This window comes from Marmota flaviventris, chromosome 8 (genome assembly GCF_047511675.1).
Source record: "Marmota flaviventris isolate mMarFla1 chromosome 8, mMarFla1.hap1, whole genome shotgun sequence".
NCBI classification, from domain to species: domain Eukaryota; kingdom Metazoa; phylum Chordata; class Mammalia; order Rodentia; family Sciuridae; genus Marmota; species Marmota flaviventris.
The window spans coordinates 39138785-39161337 of record NC_092505.1 but is presented as its reverse complement, the minus strand read 5'-3'; the positions used below and the strand labels follow the sequence as shown (position 1 = coordinate 39161337).

The following is a 22553-nucleotide window of genomic DNA, read 5'->3' as shown; positions in this document are numbered from 1 at the left end:
ATGCTCTTTTATAAGGAAGGCAACATGAAAGCATGACTATTTTGTTAATCAAATTACTAAAAACAAACTAGTCACCCATAGAACACATACAACTACTACTGACATTGAAACCAGGAGTAAATGTCCATTATGGGTCTCAGAGAAAAGAGCTAGTGAGGAGTTTGAATAATATCCTCAACAGTATCCTGGAAGTAAATTCAGCTTTGAGCTTCATAGGCTACTTCTAAAGGTACAGACAGGAAACTCTCCTGTCCCTTATTTTCCTGGCCTTCTCCACCAAAGTGGCATGTGGAATGTTGGTTATACACTATTGCTCTGTTTGGGTTTCAAATTTTTTTTCATCATTGACTAACTGTGACCTGGACAACTGTCTAGTATCCAGCTTCTTCTCATGTGAAATTTGGGTGTGATGCTATCTACCTCATAAGTTGCTAGAAGGATCAAATGAAATGCCAGGCTCAGTTACATGCCAGAGGAAAGAAATGGTGATATTTGAATGAAGAAGTTGATTTTGAGGTGTTGCTCTAACTTTCAAAGGACACGTCCTACACTTATGGTATGGGAACTTTTATACTAATATTATTTATATATTTATATATATATATATCCTGTAATATCCCAGCATTCACCTGTCAATTTTGTTTTAGTATTACATTACATAACAAAAGCAATCAAACAGCAGATCTGATTTCTGGTTACCACCTCAGAGTATATTAAAAAAAAAAACTAACTCCAAAGCACCTATCTCTATTGCCTAAGGAAAAGCCCACAACATCCAAATGCTTTGTCTTTTATATCTCCTTTCCCACGTTTGTTCACATTCTCAGTTCTTGCATTACACAAGTGCCACTGATCATAGGGTCACTGCTTTAAAAGATCCACCTTGATAGGAATATAGGGATATTCTTGCAATATTTATTGCTTCTCCCTGATTAAGAATCTTAATTTTGATTTTATGTGCAGAGTTGTCACTTTTCAATCATCTAAGTAGATAGTAGGACTTAATATGCCTTCATGGGTTACAGTAATTTCTAAGAAAATCCAGAACAAATGAGCCTGAGATATAATCTCAAGATGCTTGAGCCTTGGTTCCAACTTAGGCTCCACTAAAGTGTAACATGAATTTTTATCCTTAAAAGAAAGAAATTTTTATTCTTACAGGGATTGTGCCTATAATCCCAGCAGCTCAGGAGGCTGAGGCAGGAGGATTGAGCGTTTAAAGCCAGCTTAAGCAACAGAGGGGAACTAAGCAACTCAATGAGACCCTATCTCTAAAAAATACAGAAGAGGGCTGGGGATGTGGCTCACTAGTTGAATGCCCCTAAGTTCAATCAAACTTTATTTATGTCCCCTAAAATCTGAAAGTTTCTTGAGTGCAGAGACAATGTTCTGCTTTGTTCAGTGCCGTCTTTACAGGGGATGCATTGTGCAGAAGTCATTCATAAATGTTTATTGAAAAAAATGAGAAGATGAAGAAATATTAACTCCATAGGGAATTACACCTCTTCTTCATAACATTTTAGCAGCACACTTTCATGATGCTTTCCATATTTTTTCTTATAAATAGTATGTTTGTTTCTTATTATAAATTCAATTCATATTCCCCTGCAGAATCCAAGATGCTTGAGAGAAAGAACATGAGCATCTTCTATTCTCCATTCAATACATTAATGAATTCTATATGCTATAAAACATTCTGATTGACAGATTGAAATATTTCATCTTCAATACAGCAGCATGAAATAGATAGCAAATGAATCCAAATGTCTGAAATACAGATTTTCCTCTAGAGTAACTATTTATGAGAGAAGGAAAATATTCCTTTCCAACCATTTATATACACATATTTGTTCCTGAATTTCAAAAATTTACATATTCCTTATAATACAAGTGCATTATTAATACAAGTGCATTATTCCCTCATCCTGTAGCACACCAAAAGCTGCAGCTGTTCTTATTTACAGCATTTGCCTCTACCCCATTGTGGCATTGCCCCTGACCACTGAGCTGAACATTCAGAAAGTAGTTTACATTCAAGTTTTAAATATTTGAAGCTATTTTTATTCTTTTTTTTCTTTCTTCTTTCTTCATTCCTTCTGCCCACTCTTCCCCAACCCTTTTCTCTCTTTCTCTTTTATAATTTAAAAACCCTGTGCCTGACTTATGGCATGGGTTTACAGGAGTTATGGGCCTCTTGATCTCTATGACTCGTCCTTCGGATCTCTGGTTCTTCTCTCAAGAACCACTCTATGATTAGGAGTCCTTAACATGATTATGTTTCTAAAAGAGCAATCAACAGCTATATTGTACAGGATTACAAGAGTAATGGTAGGAACATGACCAGAGTTTATAATTCTTCACTGTCATGGATTCTCTTCCTCAAAGAGGCATCTATAAGTGATTACAGAGTTATCTGCCAACAGGATGTTTTGTCCCCATCCTGCAAGATGAGAAGTTACAGCAGAAGAGGATACACAAAGCCTTTCTAGTCATCTGATTCTTTCCAAATGGCTTTACTTTAAGAACACTTTCATCAAATATAATCCAAACTTAGACTTCTCTCTACAATTGTTCTCTATTAAAGTTCAATGCCAGCTGTCAGAGCTGTAAAGTAAACCCTTATTAGCTCTTATAATTTCTACTCTGGAACTAATAAGGGATTGTCAAAACTCTAAACACAGACAGAAGTTGGTGAGATCACAGGCAAGAGGTGGGAAACTGCTCAGTGAATCTGTACTGACAAAAATAGTCTCTGTGAACCTGTAACCAATGCATTTCACAGAGCCCAAGAACCTCAACAATTAGGAAAAGACCTTGTTTTCAGTCTTATTCCCCTTATTCTGGGAGGGGCTGATTAAAAACGAATAAATAAATAATTTAGAATTTGTAATGAAATATCAAACTCATTTTAGATTTGTTACATGCAAACTAAAAAGGTTCACATTGCATTCTTCATATTTTAAAATACAGAAGTTTGGGTGATATTTGAAAGGCTAGACAGAAAAAGTGTAAGTTTAAAAAAATCAAAGATATTTTCTTCACAAAAGACATAGATTGTAATAAGTTTTTTAAAAATGCTTTAACAATGTGGCATGCATCAATCAAAAGCAAGAAAGACTTTGTACATAAAATACTTTAGGTTAAAGAAATGAGATTGAAAGACTTCCTACAGGGTCTAACCAGGCTTGATGGTAAATTACTCTGCTACATCCATGAACTATCTAAAAATATTATTTATTAAGATGGAAAAATATCTGTAATTTTTATATTTTCAACATAACTGATACTCTACCTCTCACCAGGAATGGGGCTGAAATATGTCTTTTCTTGGAAAATTTGATTTATTTTATAGATGAATTGACATTTAATAGGTATTTAGAGAGAATTCTGCTAAACAATGTTCTGATTTTCTTTTAGAAATGCAAATGAAAATGCAATGATGAAAACAACTTATTTCAAGTATTTTCAGAATTACTTTCCCTTCTGCAACTGATATTACATATCCATGTTTCAATTTCCCATAGTGAGTACTTTCCTGGGAAGCTAATCTATACATCATGATAGTATCCCAGACAAACTACACAATAAGAAGTTATTTATGTTTTCTAAAGACTACAAATTTGCTATAGAGAAATTACCTGAATTACTGTTTGCACATTAGAAAGACTGAAATAGATAAGCATCTGAAAGCCTGACTTATGTAACTTAACAATAATAATTATAATAAAAAGATGATTTGAAACCCTTAAAGCAGATACACTGCAGTGATTTGAAAAGAGGTAGCTGTGAACTAAGTTAGAGCCTTAGGAAAATGTTTTAATAATAACCTTCAAAATCATCTTTCAGTCTGAAATAAAGAGGAAATGTCTTACTATTTTTCCCACTCTATTGGTAAAATTATATAACCAAAATTATACCATATAAAAGAATCCATATTTTACTAAAACACTGTAAATCTTATTTAATTCTAATTCCGTGGGAAAATGGTACTAACATTTATAAAACTGCTTTTGATTTTTAACATTTTTATATTGGTTCACTGCTGGTCATTTAATTTACTTGTATTCATTATGAGGTACTTAAATGGCTAGAGATGAATTGTTCTACTCCCTAAATTAAGCCATGGTTATATGTCTTCCAAATATGTTTGCAATTAAACTGTCTCTATTGAAAATAATCTTATTTGTAGTAATCATAGCACAAAGATTCATATTTCTTTCTAGTACCAGAAACATGCAAATCCATGGTTTAAATGTATAATCTTTATTTTTATACAAATACTCAAAAATAAACTATGATAGTTAAATTCACAAAGCAAATACATTCTGTTACTATGCCTTTCTTTTTATACTTGAAGGAGTTTTTACTTCAATTACTGTAAAGATAGTGCACTGATATGATTTGACTAAAGATTTTCAGTAATATCATATAGTAATTCATACAAGCATATTGGCATGTACTTCATGCCATTTACTCTGTTTCTCCACTATCTTTATATTATCTAGGTGATTCTTAAGTGTACTTAGTAAAGTACCTAAAATAAAGCAAATAGATGTAGTCGTTTCTACACAGAGTCAAGTACAATGGTTCAACAGATATTGTCGATATTTGTGTATGTATTTCTGAGTCACATGATTTCTTCAACTCAAGAGGCAAGGATATTATTTATGTATCCCCTCCGACAATCTATCCTAGATTTATGTATGATAAATATTGAAACATCAATATAGTGTGAAACAATATGGGTTTAATGTTTTATAAATATAGCATTTTAAAAATTTCTTTATAGACATATGTTTCCTAAAATATATTTTCTTAAGTCAGTTTTAACCTGAGAGTCTTATTGAATATGTCTATCTATGAATTCAAGGACACTTTTAAAAAATCAGTGGAAAATACCCATGATATGAAAAATAAAAGAAAATGATTCAAATACTAGAATAACTGCTATTTAGAAGTAGAAAGAGAAAAGCTAACAATAAAATAATAGAAGACTAGCAATCATGATTGATTAGACTATGAAGTTTCTTCAAAAAAAATTCTGTTTCAAAGAATGAATAATCAATATATGTCTATAAACTTATTAAAGATATTTTCTCACTCTTAAGTTCTTTAAGAGCTAATGTAAGGAAAAAAACTCACAAAACTTAATGAGTGATTTTGTCATATATAAGTGTTTAAACTCAGATTGTACAGAAAGGAAGAGGTAACACACTTCAATGGTGCTTCTGATTGACACAATGCATCTGTTTGCCATTTGAAAGTTCTCTTTATTATTACTTACCAATGGTATGTTTTTATTAAAATCAATATGATGTTAGAAAAATCATGGGTGTATAACTGCTAAAGCAAACGTGGAAATTGAGAGCTGTCTTTGTAAACTGAGGGAAATTAAAATTAAAAGTCAGAAACCTTAAGTTTTAAGTAACATTTTTATATCTCAGTGCAGTCTTTAAAGAATGAGTCAGTGCTTTCAGTGCTTTCAGTATTAGCTGTGTAGATTTAAGGGAAAAGAATGTCAAATATTTCTGCATTTCCAAAAACAGATCTTTGCTATATTATATGTATGGTTATTCATAATTGATTTTTGTAAGGCAGAAAAAATAACTTTTATCATAACTTCCTAAAAGAGAAAAATGTCTCCTTCTAGCTACTTTTAAAGTATTGTTATTCCTTTACTTCAACTATTCATTAATGAGAGTTCATATGAATCTGTACTTTACTGTTGCAATTAAATGTAACCTAATAGTCAAATATGTTCCTTTCAAATCACATAAAACTTACATCTTTATTTCAGGTCTTTCTCAATAGCCTAAGGAATTTAAAGATAAATAATATAACTGTTTAAACTAAGATGGGCACTCCAAAAATATATAGTTAGTATAGAAGTCTCATAGAAATTTTTTATTGAATAAGGATCTAATTGAAAACTTAGTCAATTAGTCTTCTAGGTTCTAGGCACAATGTTCCTAAGATGGATAGTAGTGGTCTTTTCCCTCAAGGAATTTACACTCTGGCAACAAATGGAAGGAAGTGCTGAATTCATTCAAACATATGAACATCTTGCAGAACTAGAGGGTTTTATGGTTTAAAAATGAGCTGTTCTCAGGAAGCTCATGTGTGAGACAAGACAAAAATGTTCAGGTGAAATGACAGATTATGATATCTTAATCAATGAAGTCCACTTGAATGAATTAACTGGGTGACAACTGTAAGGAAGTAGGGTAGGGCTGGAGGAATAAGGTCACAGGGGCTGTGCCTTAGGGGTTTATATTTTGTCCCAGACACCCTGGACTTTCTCTCTGCTTTCTGGTGATCATGTCCTGAGCAGCTGTCTTCCACCATGCCCTTCCACTTTGATGTTCTTTTTCACTTCAGACCTAAGACAGTGGAGTCTGCCCACCCCCTCCCATGGACTGAATCTCTGAAACAGTGAGGCAATGTAAACTTGACCTCCTCCAAGTTGTTTTCAGGTCCTTTTGCTCACAGCTAGGGAAAGCAACACAAGGATACCAGTGATCATTCATGCAGACTCAGTACTCAGTAGGTGCTGAGAATAATCTACTTTTCTCTAGCTTCTTTGTCAAAGCAAGAAGAATCCTTAAACCATTCTGTTATGGAAAACTTGACAACTGCTTTAAGAGTTTCTGAACTGACAGAGAGGTGAGTAGAGAGAGATGGTGGTATCAAAAGTCATGAGTAAACCAAACATAATTTTGGACAGTCATCAAGAAGTTTAGATGTCTCCCTACATCGTACCAAAACACACTTTTCTATTAAGCTCCTAAAGTAAAAGAACAAGGAATAAAGTTAGCATTCCACAATGAATGTAGAGAGATAAAGCACACAGCAACAGATTCTTCAGTGACATTAATAAGGTATTTGGTGCACTGAGTCTAAACAAAGCTTGTATAAGCAGGAATATTTATAGTAACCTCCTGCTATCTGCCTCAAATGTAATTAATTGGGTATATAAAAAGCCATTAGCATTCTCATTCCTTCTTCACAAACTAAACTGAAGCAGATAACATAATTCATTAGCCGGAATAAAACAGAATAAGGAAAAAAAAAAGGATCAAGTTGTTCCCTTGGAATTAATGCAAAATTTCCCTACACTTTTTTCAATCTTAAAAAGAGAAAACTAGTAGAGTTATGCTGGTGTCTGAGATATGGGAAGGGTGAAATAATCAAGTAAAATCTTGATTGTCAGTGACTGAAAGCAAATGGCAGATAATTTAGGTTTACTAAGTCACTTAATATTTAAAAATTTCAATATTTTTTAAAAGAATTTTATTGACTTCCTCTAATAACTACTTAACTTGTTATTGACCACACTGTTACCATCCTGCAAGATCCAGACCTAAGGAACATGGCTCAAATAAGGTTTAAGCTATACATGTGGTAAATCAAAAGAGATGCCACACTTTCATCTTTTGTTAAATATGAGAAATGATTTACTTAAACAGAAGCTGTACTTACAAATGATATATTAGAGAAACTTCTAGCAAACACAGTCTGATACATTTTTTTTACCTTTCTTATTAAACTTCACATTACTCCTTATCAGTTTAAGTTCATTAAATTATTTTTCACGTACATTTCTAGTTTGCCAAAATTACTTTAATAAGTAATCTTCATCTTTCTGGAGTTAACTTTTTACCTGTTTGCAGTTTTCTTGGCATGCAATTCCTGAATGATTCTCTCCCCCCCTTTACTTTCTCCCTATAAACATTCTTTGAAAGAAAGGTGTACCATTTCCTACTCTTGGCTTACTGTGGCTGTCTTCCCTTACCATACAACAAAAACAAAAAGAAAAACCAGTAACATAATAAAGCATGTTATATACAAAATTTAAATTTTCATAACTCATCAACTCCTATTCTAATACTTCCTATCCCAATAATGGTAGTAGCTTGTTTTCCAGCTTAAACCATTATTAACTTAGCTTTGCTTAACACATCAGTTTAAAATCTATTCTTCAGGTACAGAGACCAACATATTTTTAAACACAAACACCCATACACATTTTTGAATTAAAAACCCAACTAATTTATCATTGACAGTATTCATTGTTTTCTTTCTAATTATCAATACAGGACTTAGCCTATATCAGGGACTTAATAAATATTGAACATTTAGATATACAGTCAATGGATACTTTCTAATATTTTTTCTTATTTCAGGAATACTGGCCTGCTATGAAAGTTCACATTATACAGAGCAGATACATGATTCCATGTTTAGAATTCTGGCATTGCAGAAAGCTAGCTTTGTTTTTATTTATTTTTCTAAAACTGACAGATGTATTGTTGAACAAAAATTTTTTTTTTATCAATGTGTTTTATTCTTGTCAAGTAGAAATTGTCACATTTTCTTCATTCAGTTTACTGAAATTTAACTGTCCCAATTACCTGTCTAGATTAGAATTCATAATATTTTGTTATTAAACTGAGAAGATAACCTAGAAATGAAGTTTTTATTGTCTTTAAGATGTTTCTATGGCACAAACTCAGAAGACAGCAATCTGATTGGACCTCAATTCATTTTGAGATTTTTAAGGTAATGATTTAATAAGCAAATAGTAAATCTCATTGTATATTTTACCTCTATAATGTGTAAGTTGTATAAGATGGTTAACCTTTCCTACATTAAAACTTTCTGAGAGCAATAACAAAAAGAGTCCAAAATTCTTAACTCAGGAGCTTCCCATAATTAATTATCAATTCCCATGATTAATTTTGAAATCCTGAGAATTGTTTTTTTCCGCTACAATGACAAGGCATATTGTACCTCTTGCAGAAGATTTATTGGTCTGTCTAGCATTAAAATTATTAATTTATGTAACTGTCTTTCATACCAGATTGTGATCTCTTTAAATATAGATACAATGACTTATTCATCTATATTTCTCCTGTGTCTGGCTTTTGATTACTTTGTAGATACAGATAGTAAGAAATACTGATTCAATTAAATTTACTAGGATGTTTTGCATAAGATGCTGGACAATCCACATATTCAGAATTTACTTGATATCACCCTAGTCTAAGCTTAATCTTCCCCTCAAATGATCTTTTGGCTGGTAATTGCTCCTTCTTAAAAAAAAATCTAAAAAGCAAAAAGATGTGACTTAGATAAGGTTATATTAACAGATTTCTTGGCTATTTTGTGACAAATTTTAGTGGCCTCCTTACACTTCAAACTTGTGCTTGTGGGGTTTCCTCTTCCACCATGAGACTGAATCCTAGGAAGCATGTGGGTAATGTGAGACTGAAGCCTTTGGAGCCAAGATGCCTGGTTTCATCTCAACTCCAGGATAAACTTACACATGAAAGGCAAGATGATAAACCTCTCACACTTTTGTTTTCATGTTAAAGTGGAGATAGTCATAGTATGTCCCTGATAGGTTAACTTTGGAAATAAATGAGGTAGCTTGTTGACATTAATTGGCAATCAGTGCAGTGCTGGCATCTAGCAAGGGATTACTTAAGGAATGAAAAAATATATATTTGAATTCTCCGTAAATTACATAAAATGAAGTAGTTATGTATTAAATATTTGTTTGTACAACTTTCCAATTGCTTTTGAAGTAACTCTCCGTGATTTTATTTTTTAAAATTAATCTCATAAATAGCGTATAGCACAAGTAAATGCATCATTGAAAAAATACAATTCAAAGTGTAGTATAAATGTTTATGAATATAAGCAAGTAGTAGCTACTATGTTGTTTCAATTTTAAAACCTTTGAAATCAATTTATTAACAATGTATTAATGATGAACAAAATGAGAAGTTTGAGGCATGAGTGTGCCATTTGTTGATTTAATTTATTCCTACAAACCATGTCCATAGTTCTATGCTATGTTCTGTTTGCATTTGAAATAGGAGAAGTTATATATCAAATATATTCTTCCTCTTTGACATGGCCTTGAGAAAAGTGACTTACTGAATGGCCATGACCTTGACGCAACTATTAAACTCTATTCCCTTAACAAATTGAAATACAAAGTATTAAAATAGCAAGATTCCAAAAGCTATGTATTAAGGTTCTCTTCTATATTTATACATTTAAAATACAAATAGTGTTTTCAGCATGTTCAAGCCTAAAATCTTGCCTAATGATAAATGTCTAGTTTTGAAATTTATGATTTGCTATATCACATTTGATACATATAGTTTTGCATAAAAAAAGAACTTTTATTTTACATCAAGTAGAAACTTATTTTTAATAAAATCAAATCTGATGATAGAGTTCAGCTTCTCTAGTACTATAGTAAATATTAAATATGCATTGCAACTGTGGAGAGACACAGATATTATGCTAGGCAATAAAAAAGGACAAATAATGGAGCAAAATAAACTTTTAAAAATTATACCTCAACTAAAAATAAAAATTGTGCATCAAATACTATTGAATCAGCCCTAGATTTTTAAATATAAATAATTTTCCTTACAGCAATAATGATATAAATACCTATTTGATAGCAATATGTCACTAGGAAAAAACACATATTTTATTGTGATTAAACAGTTTTGCTATGAGATTAATAAGTATAAATATAGTCCTCAGTATATCTAATTTTGTTGCCTAAAAGACAAAGCTTTTTTCTTTTAATTGGTACAGAGTTAGACTACCATACATCATCAAATACCAAAAACTTTAATATAACATAGGACATCCCTAGGGGGTATAGGCCAGCACCATATAATCAAACACGTTAACATTTCTGCACAAACTAGGAATATACACATCAAGATATATATACAGATAGATATATCTTAGTCTTTAAATAGACTCTACTCATGTTTTGCTGGCAAGTGAACACAGACTGGGTTCATTTCCCTTGCTATGTTTCAATGAACTCACAGGTAAGAAATACCATCATGAGGGAAAGAGAAGGAAGGCTCTTACCTTGACACATGAAACCTCTTTCTTCATAACCAGCGTTGCAGGAGCACTTGCCAATGGGCACAAGCCACTCGCCTTCAGTACTGCAGTACATCCTGGGAGGGTCTTCCTCCTTAGAATTGTTGACACAAGAACCTCTAACCTCCACCAGAGACTGGGAGTCCATAGGTACTGTGTCTGGAAACATAGCCAGATTCTTCACTGTGAATGGGCACTTTTTAAAGTACACTCTCACAGAGACCAAGGCAACACAAGCACCAACATCTTGAAAAGCCAGGTAAAATCCCTTTTTGTTGACAGGACCTACTTCTCTAATCTCAGTGTTGAGTTTAAGAATACGATCCCCAAGATCCATCTGTGTGAAACTTTCGTCAGCTGCAATGGTGTCAATCTTTGTAAATTGATGCTCTCGGAATTTGACCCCATGATCATCATCAGACTCCATGTAGTACAGGTTGAAAGTCTCCTTGCAGGTTCCTAAAACCAGTGGAATGCTATTGCAGTCCCGAAGAGTGAACTTGAGCTCCACATAGATCTTCTGAGCTGAGTTCCTGGGGACCCAGTTTGTCCTCAGCCAATTATTTTGGCTATGATCCATGACATTGCACACCTGATAAGTCCTGATGGGTGTGTAATGTTCATCAACACCACTTATCTCTTCCCACTAAAGAATCAAAGAAAAAGATAGGCAGAGTTAATGAACTAAGCATAATGAATAATAAATGCAAGACCAGCTCTCAAAGACATCACAGGAACTAGAGAAAATCAGCAGACCCTTCTATATTGCTTATTTTAATTGATGTAGAGCAATTCCACAACTGTCTAGTTTGTATTTTTTTATAATTTACAAGGTTCTATGAATTCAGTGACACAAGTAATTTATAATTTGGATGAACACACTTGAATTGCACTTTGTTGGATATTCAGGAAAAAGTCACTTAGCAATTGATGGAGCCTAGCCAAACATTCAGGATCAAAACCTCAAAATGAATTGTCTACGGTGACATTATGTTATGGTTTATGGTTTTGTTGTATATTTTTGCTTTTGTTTGTCTGTTCAAAAAAAAGTATGGAAAATACATCTTACAAAAGTCCAAGATTATTACCCCAGCACTATGGCACATGCCTGTAATCCCAGTGACTCTGGAAGCTGAGGCAGGAAGATCACAAGTTCAAGGCCAGCCTCGGCAACTTAGTCATGCTCTAAGATACTTAGTGAGAACTTGTCTCAAAATTAAAAATATAAAGGGCTGGGGAGATGGTTCATAAGTAAAGCACCTCTGGGTTCAATCCCCAATACAAACACACACACACACACACACAAACAAAAATGTTCATTATTATTAATCTTCTCCCAGTATGGGCAAGGTTGTGGTAAACTTTGATGTATGGAAAAATGAAGTGAATCTAAATTATGTCATTACTGCGTATCTTCATGCATGACATTTTTAAAGGTATTCAATCATTCCAATGTGTCCATGTTGGGGAACTAAAAGAAAACTTAAAGTCAAGTTATAAATATGCCTCATTTCTCTGCATGAAAAACTGAAAACACAGTGTAGTGAATATGTCAATTCTTAATGAACTTTACCCACATTGAACATTTACATAGTCAAGAAACCTAATTTGGTTTGGTTAGTATTGTTGCAGTAGTTAAAATTATACTCTTTTCTCACTGTAAAAAGACATTAAAAGTTTCAGGATTTCAAAACAGCCAAGGAGTGCTTTTTGGGATCCTTATGACAGATTTTTGAGAAGCTTTTAATTTAGCATAGTAGTTTTATATGTTACTTATGGTCCAAACACTTTTATACCAGTTGTTTTCAACTATTATCTTTGTGTCTACATTTTCTTTTGGCCATGTCTTATTTTGCCTACTCCTTCCAGGAAATAATGTCTTTTGCCATTTGAGTCTTCTATGGCTCCCCACCACCTCTTTATATTAGCATCTGCACTTCTTAAAAAACAAAAATGATCCCAACCAATATGTTAATTTTTCTAAAAGTTTGAGTAAATTGAGTAAATAATAAGTTCCACTTTTGTCAATCCTATGTTCTTGTCAGTAACTCTGTTATTGTTTTGGGGAGCTATGTTGGATCCTTTGTCCTTTATTCTCTTTTTTATGGTACAACTTCACTGAACTATGCTTTCTTCTCTTTGCATTCCATATCCATCCCATTCATAGAAAATAATTCTCTATTATACAGCTCTTATTAACTATGCTCTTCATTTCAAATTTGATTCAATATGTACTAATGTTAGTTTAATTTTATGTGTACTTGCCAAATTTTGACCTCTTCATATTTACCATAAAATGCAGTAGAAAAATTTAAGCATTTGGAAAATAAGTAAAATTTGATTTATTCTTTTTATATATGTATAAACCATTTATGAAAGTAAAACAACATGAATTTCTTTATTAGAGAATGCTTTAGTTTTATAGATAAATAAAATCTTTGTAAAGTCTATTATAAATATGTTCCTAATTTTTCTCCCACTATTAATTTTCATCAGCAAAAGCAGATTTTAAAAATATGCTAACTAAATCAACAACATATAAAGTTTCTATACAGTGTTTCTATTTATATATTTAAACAACATATAGGAGTTTCAATCTATGACTTCTAATAAAAAAACGAGATAAAATGTTAATTTATAAAATTGATGGGCATAACAAGTAAAGAAACATGGCTTCTATTTGACCTTTAAACTTCATTAAGGGATAAATAAGTTATCTACCTTATGGTGTTTGAATTATTAAAAATAATTTGTGGATCTCATCAGTGTATAGAACACAGTTTAAAAACTTCTAAGTCTCCCAAGCTCTTCTACCAATTTACAAACAAAATAAGTAAAAAATATTTTAATATCCTTTGTCAAATAGGATTTAGGACAGAAGACAGGCATTTATTTTCTTGAGGCAAAAATCGACTCAACTTCATCTTTAATGTAAGATCAGTTGAACAAAGTAACAATTGGCACTGTTGTAGGAAAGCCTAGATATAATATACATGATATAACTGTATCTTATTATAAGCAAAAAAATATTCACATTCTATTTTAATAATCACCAATATGATACTTTCAAATATTCAGTCTATGATGCATTTTATAGGAAGGTTTTCAGAAGAAATTGTACAAGAAAAATATTTGATGTAAGAGTTTTTACATTGAGGTACCTACAATGGTAATGTCACATTCAAATAAAAATTGAAGTCTAAGTTCTCTATAAGGAAGAAAAGGAAATGAACAGGTTTGGTATTTCAAAATCTCTGGTGTTAAAAGTGAGTGCTTGTGGAGTCATCTTATCTCTACATTGGTTTTACAATGGCATCATGAGAACAGAGCTAGCAAAACCTTCAGAGAATAAATGCTTTCTGTGGTCCTCTGACAGAAAATAGATCAAGACACTGGTATTTGAAAATAAACCGATTGACTTTACATTTTTAAAGTTAAGATTTCTGCATAAGAATTGATGAGTTTGTATTTTGGCTGATGAATCATTTGCAAATTTCTTCTGCTATAAGTATCATTCTCCCAGACATCAAACAGAGCACATTATGTAGAGATTATCATAATTTGATGTAAAATATGATTTTAATTATGGAGCTCTCATTGTAGTTTAACTTTGGCAAGCTATCACAAGTCCTTGAATGTGGAGGTATAAATTAGAAGAAGATAATGCAAACAACACCAGCATGCTTTGCACATAAAAGGTTGCACAGAGCAATTATCACTTCATTAATTTGTAATGAAGACCAAATTGCCTGTAAGTGATGGTGGCTTGCCATCTCTGACCACTTGCAAAACCAGCAAGTCTCTAACACTAGTGTTTGCTGAGGACTAGAGACAGTAGAAATAAAATCCCCAAATGAGCATTTTTTTTATTGCTGCAGGAAAACAAAAAAATCATTGATTAAAGCTGTTTCTATAGTAGTATGCTTCATAAATTTAAAAATAATCAGATTTACCAAATCTTTCTAGTCTCAGAATTAATATATAATGCTCATAAATTATTAGAGATACAATACTGCTATAATAATTGTTCTAAGGCAGTGGGTGACATGCAATCAATCACATACAGAATTTGACAGTAAAAAGCATCTTACCCTTTGATTTTCTAATACTTAAAAAAAAATCTCCAAGTTTGTCCAAGAATCTTTTTTTTCTTTTTTTTTGCATAAGAGGACACAGATTTAGCAAAATCTCAAAAATATTTTTAAAGCTTCAATTTTCTAAAATCAACAATTCTGAGGTTTATTTGGCTTCCAAATTCATACTCAAGCATTTCTTACTAGATCACAGAGACTAGAACCAAGTTCATATATATACATTTTCTTTTTCCAGATTTCCAGATGATTGCAACTATAGAAACCCACGTATGCAGATGTCTTCTCCTCATACAGACCATTCTGAAACTGATTTCCAGTAGCATAATCACAAAAATCTTCTGTAAAGTTGGTGGGTGCATACTAAGGAGTCTCTTCATTTATGTGCTCTACAGAGCAAGCAAATTTACTTCTCACTGGACCAAACATATATTTTTGATGGAAATATAAATGTTGAATAATTAATTGGCATTTAACCTATTACCTCTCATTTTTATGTACTTCAATGAGAGTAACTATGGACATGTTATTATTGTTGATATTCATTCTTTTCATGAGTAATAGGTTTAACTAGTTGCAAAGGACAAGAGTAAAGGGAAGTCCTAGTTATAGTTCCTTTAAAGAGGGAGACACTGCAATACATTTAGTGTTCAGAATAATATGATAGGAAAATATGAAGTGAAAACAATAATTTCATGATTTTCCTTTTAAAAGTTACAAGCAGTTTCTTATAAATTTTCAGATGATAATAAAAAGAAAATTATATCACTGATATGCTTATATTTAGAATATCACTTTTATATTTCAGTGGTTAATAATATGTGACTTTGTGCTTTATAAAATGCTAATGATAATGAATCTTGCACCTATAGTGATATTAAGATGAGTTATGTTATGACTTCATCCATCCACATTTCACAGTCCCATGTTTCTTTCCCCTTATACACAACAACACCCATTGCAGAAATTTAGTGTTCATCCCAGAAACTTGAATATTTACCTGGGAAAAACATTTTAAGAATGAAGATGAAAAAATTTCTTAAAGCAAGGATGCCATTTCAAGTTTCAGGTACAGATATGACTACAAAAATTATTTGTATCTATTCATTCATAATTTTTCTTAGTCCATTCTAGTCTCAAAAATACATCTGCATAGGCACACCATTAACACACATGGGTATTATATAAAATAAAATCATTGAAGTATATGAAACAATTGAGGCACATGAAGAAAATGAACTTCAGAACTTGTTTTGCATTTTGTAGGTGAATGTCAAATTAGACCATTATGTTTGTGGTAAAGTGATCAGGAAGAGAGAAGATGTAGACTTGATACTGGAAAGTCAGCATCAATGAAAAGATGTGGTCCAGAGTCTTACTATAGGAATGTCCTGAAGGGACTTTCCTGGTAAGGTAAGACCAAGATTTTAGTAATTGTGACTGCTATACATTCCCCCACCCACCTTTAACCTCTAAGTATTTGTTTTAGTCAGCTTTTTCACTGCTGTGACTAAAAGACCTGACCAGAACATTTTAGGAGGAAAAGGCTTATTTAGGGGCTCATGGTTTCAGAGGTTTTATGGTCCGCAGAAGGCTGGTTCTATTCTTTGGGGCTCAAGGTGAGGCTGAACATCCATGGTGGGATATTGTGGCAGAGGGAAGCAGCTCATATCCTGATTGGGAAGCAGAGAGACTCCACTGGCCAAATACAAATATATATCCAAAGCCACGCCCCAATTCCAACCTCCACCAGCCACACCCTACGACTTCAGTTACCATTCAGTTAATCCCTATCAGGGGAATAAATCACTGATTAGGTTAAGACTCTTACAACTCAATCATTTCTTCTCTCAACTTTCTTGCACTGTCTCACATGTGAACTTCTGGGGGACACCTCACATTCAAACCACAACAGTATTAATCAGATTTTGATAATGGTATTAGAACACAGGAATACAGGAAGGATAACTGACTGATTTTAGTAAACTATATTGAAAAGAGATTAAAAACAAATGAAGAGGTGAAAGGACCAGAGTCAGCACAGTGGAATAGAATGACACAAGGTTCCTGTTTAGAATCTCAGGAACGCTGGGCAGGCCATGGTAATTTCTGCAGCAAACCATTTGTAACAGGATGCACGTTATTAAAGATGCAGTGTCTTCAGAAAGCTTGAGTGTACAGGGATCCTCCATGACCCCCTGCCTTGCTTTCTCTATTTCTACATTATCTTTTATTTTAGTTATTCTTTTCTTAGCTGGGTCTCAGCATTCCTGTATGGGGATTGCAGAGATGTTTCCACAAATCTTTTAGACAAATGTCCCATATCTTTAACTACAGTATGCCTAATTCATCTATTTCAGTGATTCTCAATTCTGACTAACGATTAGCCAGGGAGCTTTATAAAATACTGCTTCATAGGGCCTTACCTACACTAACTGTTTTGTTTTGAAGTTTTCTAGGTAATTCTACCAAACTCATATACTATTTATCAGTGCTAGTTATCCCTTGATGAACTGATTTTTAACTTTATTGAGCTCTGCCTGAAGAGGTACTGTAATATCAGCTTCCTTCCCTTCTGGGTTCCCACAGGAAGTGCCTAAAATGTCTGCCCAGCTTTGTAGCATGGTTTTCTGCTCATTTCTTATCCCATCTGTTTTTCACTCCAAGACCCACACATGCCCTATTGAGACACCCACCTGAATAACCTCATCTTCTGCCTCCCATAGGAACTGTTAGGTCTCACCATAACAAACCAGGTAAATATAATCAGAGTGTTCTATTTCTAACTAGAGGTAAATGTGAAACATGTGAATCACCCAAACACATAAACAGTGTGTGGGTGGGTTACTTTCAATAACATGTTTCTACTAGCATGAATGAAAGACAGTAAGTTTTAGACATGCTGCTAATTTTGTAGTTTGCTACAGTTTGCTTGTTTCCCACTATGATTTTCTGTGGTGATCTGTCATTTTTAAAATGCATTGAAAATAGCAGTTTTATTCAGTTCTGCATGCATGTATCAAATATTTCTATGCATAAAGACTAAATTAGAAACTGGATAACAAAAAGAAAAAAAATGATTTCTTATTATTCGTAAGTTGATGGCAGAGGAAACTGTCACATAAATCATGTGATGACCTGCTCTCTTCTTGAGGAACTGCAAGCAGCTGTTGGGAAAGGAAAGATTATTACCGGATGGAAGGATTCAGAAATCTTTAAAGAAGAAGAAATGGAAGGAAAGATGGCTAAAACTTCCACAAGTAGAACTATGGGGGAATGCAAAGAGAGAAAAAAATGTGAACAACCCAGGGATATGTCTTAGATGGTGCCCTAAGACATAGGGCACCAGGCAGGGACTCTGAGCAATTAGAGAAGAAAGGCCTGGGAAAATGTGAGCAATACCAACCAACTTGTCCTTACTGATGAATCCCATGGCTAACTCTGGACTAGGAATTTTTACCCCAGAGAAGTAGGAGGAGATCCTCAGAAAGACCACTGTAAAGACACAAATGAGTGTTGTGAAGAACATGACCTTTGTTGAATGAAAAATTACTTGACATTTCCCAAAAGTTTATAAAGGGTTACATTAATTTTTATGAACGCTTGATGGATAAATCCATACCTTCAGAGAGTAACACAACTGATGACATTATAAATTTTTGGTTATTAAAACAGTAGAAAGATTCATACTGACAGATGCTGTATCAACAAAAAAATTCAAGGCATATCTATCTATCTAGATACATATAAAAATAAGTGACTTTTTATAATACTTTATCCTTCAAATTATGTTCTCATTACACTCTATACATCCCCATTCAAGAACATTCATTGCATATTTATTGATTAATTGACATGCATCAAGTACTATATTGATATTATAGTAATAAAGAAGATAGAATATCTCTTTTATGAGGAGCATATTGTCTGCCAGTTAAATCCACTGTTATTTTATATAAGACATATGCATTCATTTCTTTATTCATCATTATTTTTCTCTTACATGGTCTCTGGTTTGGATCAGCCATCTTTCCCTAGCATCTGTGCCTAAAAACAAGTTAGAACCCTATAGAGATTTTCTAAAATTAAATGGCATTCAGTGTGCCAAATGCCAAACATATATAATTAACAAAGTACAGAAGTGTGCTTTTGGTTTCATAAGACAGTAAATTCTAAAAATCAGTACTTTGGAGAGTTATGCCTCAGAGAGTGGCCTAACTGAGTGAATATAAGAACCATGCTATGTTTATTAAAATAAAAAAAGACTGGGAGATAAATTTCTAGAAAATGTGCGGCAATATATTTATGATGATTATTTTTTTAATTGATGGGAAAAAATAATTTTGTAATATAAAGGGTCTGAAAGCCTGGAATATGGTAGAGCATTAAAAGTGAAAAATGATGGGAAAATGCTTAAAGACCTACCAAGAAAGGGAAAGTAGCCTGAGGCATTGATGTACTATGTAGTTATGATATGCTAAAATATAAAATTTACCATGAGAGACTATATCTAAATTTAGCACTGTCAAAACTGTTCAGTTCAATCTGCTATTTAAAATGATTTTCCCTGTAAGGTAAAGAATGTCAGTATTAAAGAAACAATAAGAAAAGTATATTTTGTAGTATAGAGGATTGATTTTTTTAAATGATGAAATATCTATTTAGCATGTAAAGGAGATTTCTAATTTTTAAAATATTCTTTTTAAAACCATAACATTTTACTGTTTACTGTTACCTGAAAGTTTACTGTTATCTGAAAATTATTTTATCAAAGAAGTCAATATAGCTAAAATATCATAAATAAACCATTTTCTGTTCATTAAAAGTTTAAAAGTAAAGGCAGCATTGTTAACAGTCACTAGAAATTTACTCACTCTGTCTTCCTGTTCAAATGTAGCCAAATTACTTTACTTTTTATACAATAAATTTCTCTTAAACATTAGGGAGTAGGACAAGGAGACTATCACGTTTCCTATTCTTGGAAAAATGTTCAAGGTGAAATTGCCCAATAAAAAGGTAATTTCAGAATTCAGTGTAACTGCTTGAAAATAATGGGAGAAAATTCTATGCACATTGGCTTAACCTGTCTAGACTGAAAACGGTGCTAAGATGGACATTTACAGAATTGTTACAAATGGCCAACTACTTCGAAATTAATGCATAGCAGTGACAGCAGTACATTTCATATCAGTTGTGAGATTCATGTAATTTCCTGCTATGATAATGGGTCACAGCCACAGTAATTCATAGCAATTTACAATATACCTGTGGAGCACTCACAGTGACGGAAATGAAATTAATTCCTGTCACCACAGAACATATGTTAAGTTTTATAGATCTTCAGATAGCAAGTTTATTTTGAACAAAATAAGTGTAATTCTTAAGAACATTCCCCTGAAAGTAAGCTGCTTTATACCATCAATTTTAAAGCTATAAAGACCTCCTTTGCTGCTTCTCTCCCACAGGGGCAGCAACCCTGCTTTATACAAACATTTTTAATCTTTTGTCCATTAAATATCTTGGGAACCCAAGATTTAAGAATTTAAGCTTTGAAGACACTCCTAGAGACCTGTATTTGAAACCTAGCTTTGCTACCAATAGCTAGAAGATCTAATAAATTGGGACTTAACTTACACATTTGTAAAATGGAATAAATAATAGTAAATACTATTTAGACATGTGAATAAAAATAGATTGTCCATTTACAATGGTTGTAAGACTATGTATAACCAAAATTATTATCCTGCTACAGCTGGGTTAACCAAACATGTTATTGGAATACACTGGGAGTTTATTTTACCTCTTATAATACAATAGGGATATATTTAAAAATATTTCCTATTCTTTTTTTCTTTGTCTAGAGTTTCCTTAAATGTTTTACTCTTCTGAAATTCAACAAATAACATTCATGACATAAACTAACTGAATATTTGCCTACTTTACATTTTTATTGTAAAATGAACAATGCTATCTTCTATTTACCAAAAGACTGCTCTTGGAAGTCTAGTAAAAGTTTTGCCAGCAGTATCAACAGATGACTGGATAAAGAAAATGTGGTATACATACACAATGGAATATTACTCAACCATATGAAAGAATGACTTTGGGACATTTGCCCACAAATATATGGATCTGGAGATTATCATGCTAAGTAAAATAAGCCACCACCACCCCAAAAAGGGTCAAATGGTTTCTCTGATGTGTGGATGCTAACACACAAAAATGGGGGAGGAGAAGAATAGATGTTTAATGAATCAGACAAAAGAGAATGAAGAGAAGAGAGCCAATATGAATAGGAAAGAAAGTAGAATGAGTCAGACATAACTTTCCTAGTTACATACATGAATACACCACAATTAATCTCTATATCATAAACAACTGCAAGAATGGGATCCTAATTAGAACAAGATATACTCCATGTTTGTATAAATATGTCAAAATATAATCTCCTGTCATGGATAATTAAACAAAACAAATAAAAGTATACAAGAAAATTTTTAAAAAGACTGGGTATGTGACTTAGTGGTTAAGCACTCCTGGGTTCGACCCCTGTTACAAAAAAAAAAAATATAAAGAAGAAATGAAAGGGGCAAGGGAGTAAAGGGAGAAGGGAGAGCTGTCTTGTTTTGTTTTGTTTTCACAGTAATAACTGCTCATAAGTTTCTGAAGCCAAGTTTTTCTCTTCCCATCTTCTTTTGGAGAAGATGTTTTTATTTGTATATTATATTTATCTATAATAGTAGGTTCATTGTGACATAATCATACACACATGGAACTTAATTTTCTCCATTTCTGTCCCAGTGCTTCCTTTTTCACTCTCTTTCTCCTTCACCCTATTCCCCTTCCTCTCCTCTAGTGGACTTCCTTTTCTCCCTTTTCCGGTGCTTTCCTCTCCCTCTCTCCCCATTTCCTTCCTCTCCTCAACTGGTAGTTGTGTTTCTTGAGAGGAGAAGGGATTTTAAAATAATGGTCCAGGAAGTCTCACCCAAGAAGTTATCTTTAAATAGAGGCTCATGGCAGTGAAAGAATTTATGGATAAATACTTAATAAAGGAATATAGGCACATTAGGAAAGAGCATTCAGAGTAAAGGAAACAGAAGTAAGAAGCCCCAGCATAGGGAATCATCCTGTTGTGTCCTACAAAGAGGGAGGTAAAGACTTTGGTTGAGGTGGAAGAGGAGGCTAGGATTGGAGGACTTTAGGTCCAGACTCAGAATCTGAGCAGAGGTTTGACAGACTCACTTTTTAATGGACACTATGGTTGCTATAAAGAATTAGAGAATTGCTAGATGATTACGTGGATGGTTTGAGCTGTAACAGAGTTTTTCTTTCTTATTGCTCAAGAGTTTGGGAAATTGATTTTATAAGGTTTTGCATGGAGTGGAGGAGGAATGGAGGCAGATAATCAGAGTTGTGGTTAGCTAAGGGAAGGGTAGTGGGAGCGCGTGCATTTTATTCATTATTGATACCTAGCACCCAAATTGTCTCACATTATCCAAACCTTGATTGAGTAGGTAAATGATTAATTTCTGAATGATA

At 33.0% G+C, this 22553-nt stretch overlaps 1 protein-coding gene across 1 annotated transcript in view; it reads right to left on the bottom strand.

The window, feature by feature from the left end:
- The window catches only part of Epha3 (EPH receptor A3), a 345157-nt gene that overhangs the window by 240755 nt on the left and 81849 nt on the right, over nt 1-22553 (bottom strand). The window contains exon 3 of the mRNA XM_027929113.2: nt 10909-11569. Within this exon, the coding sequence (XP_027784914.1) occupies nt 10909-11569 (661 nt within the window). The remainder of the gene's footprint in view (nt 1-10908; nt 11570-22553) is intronic.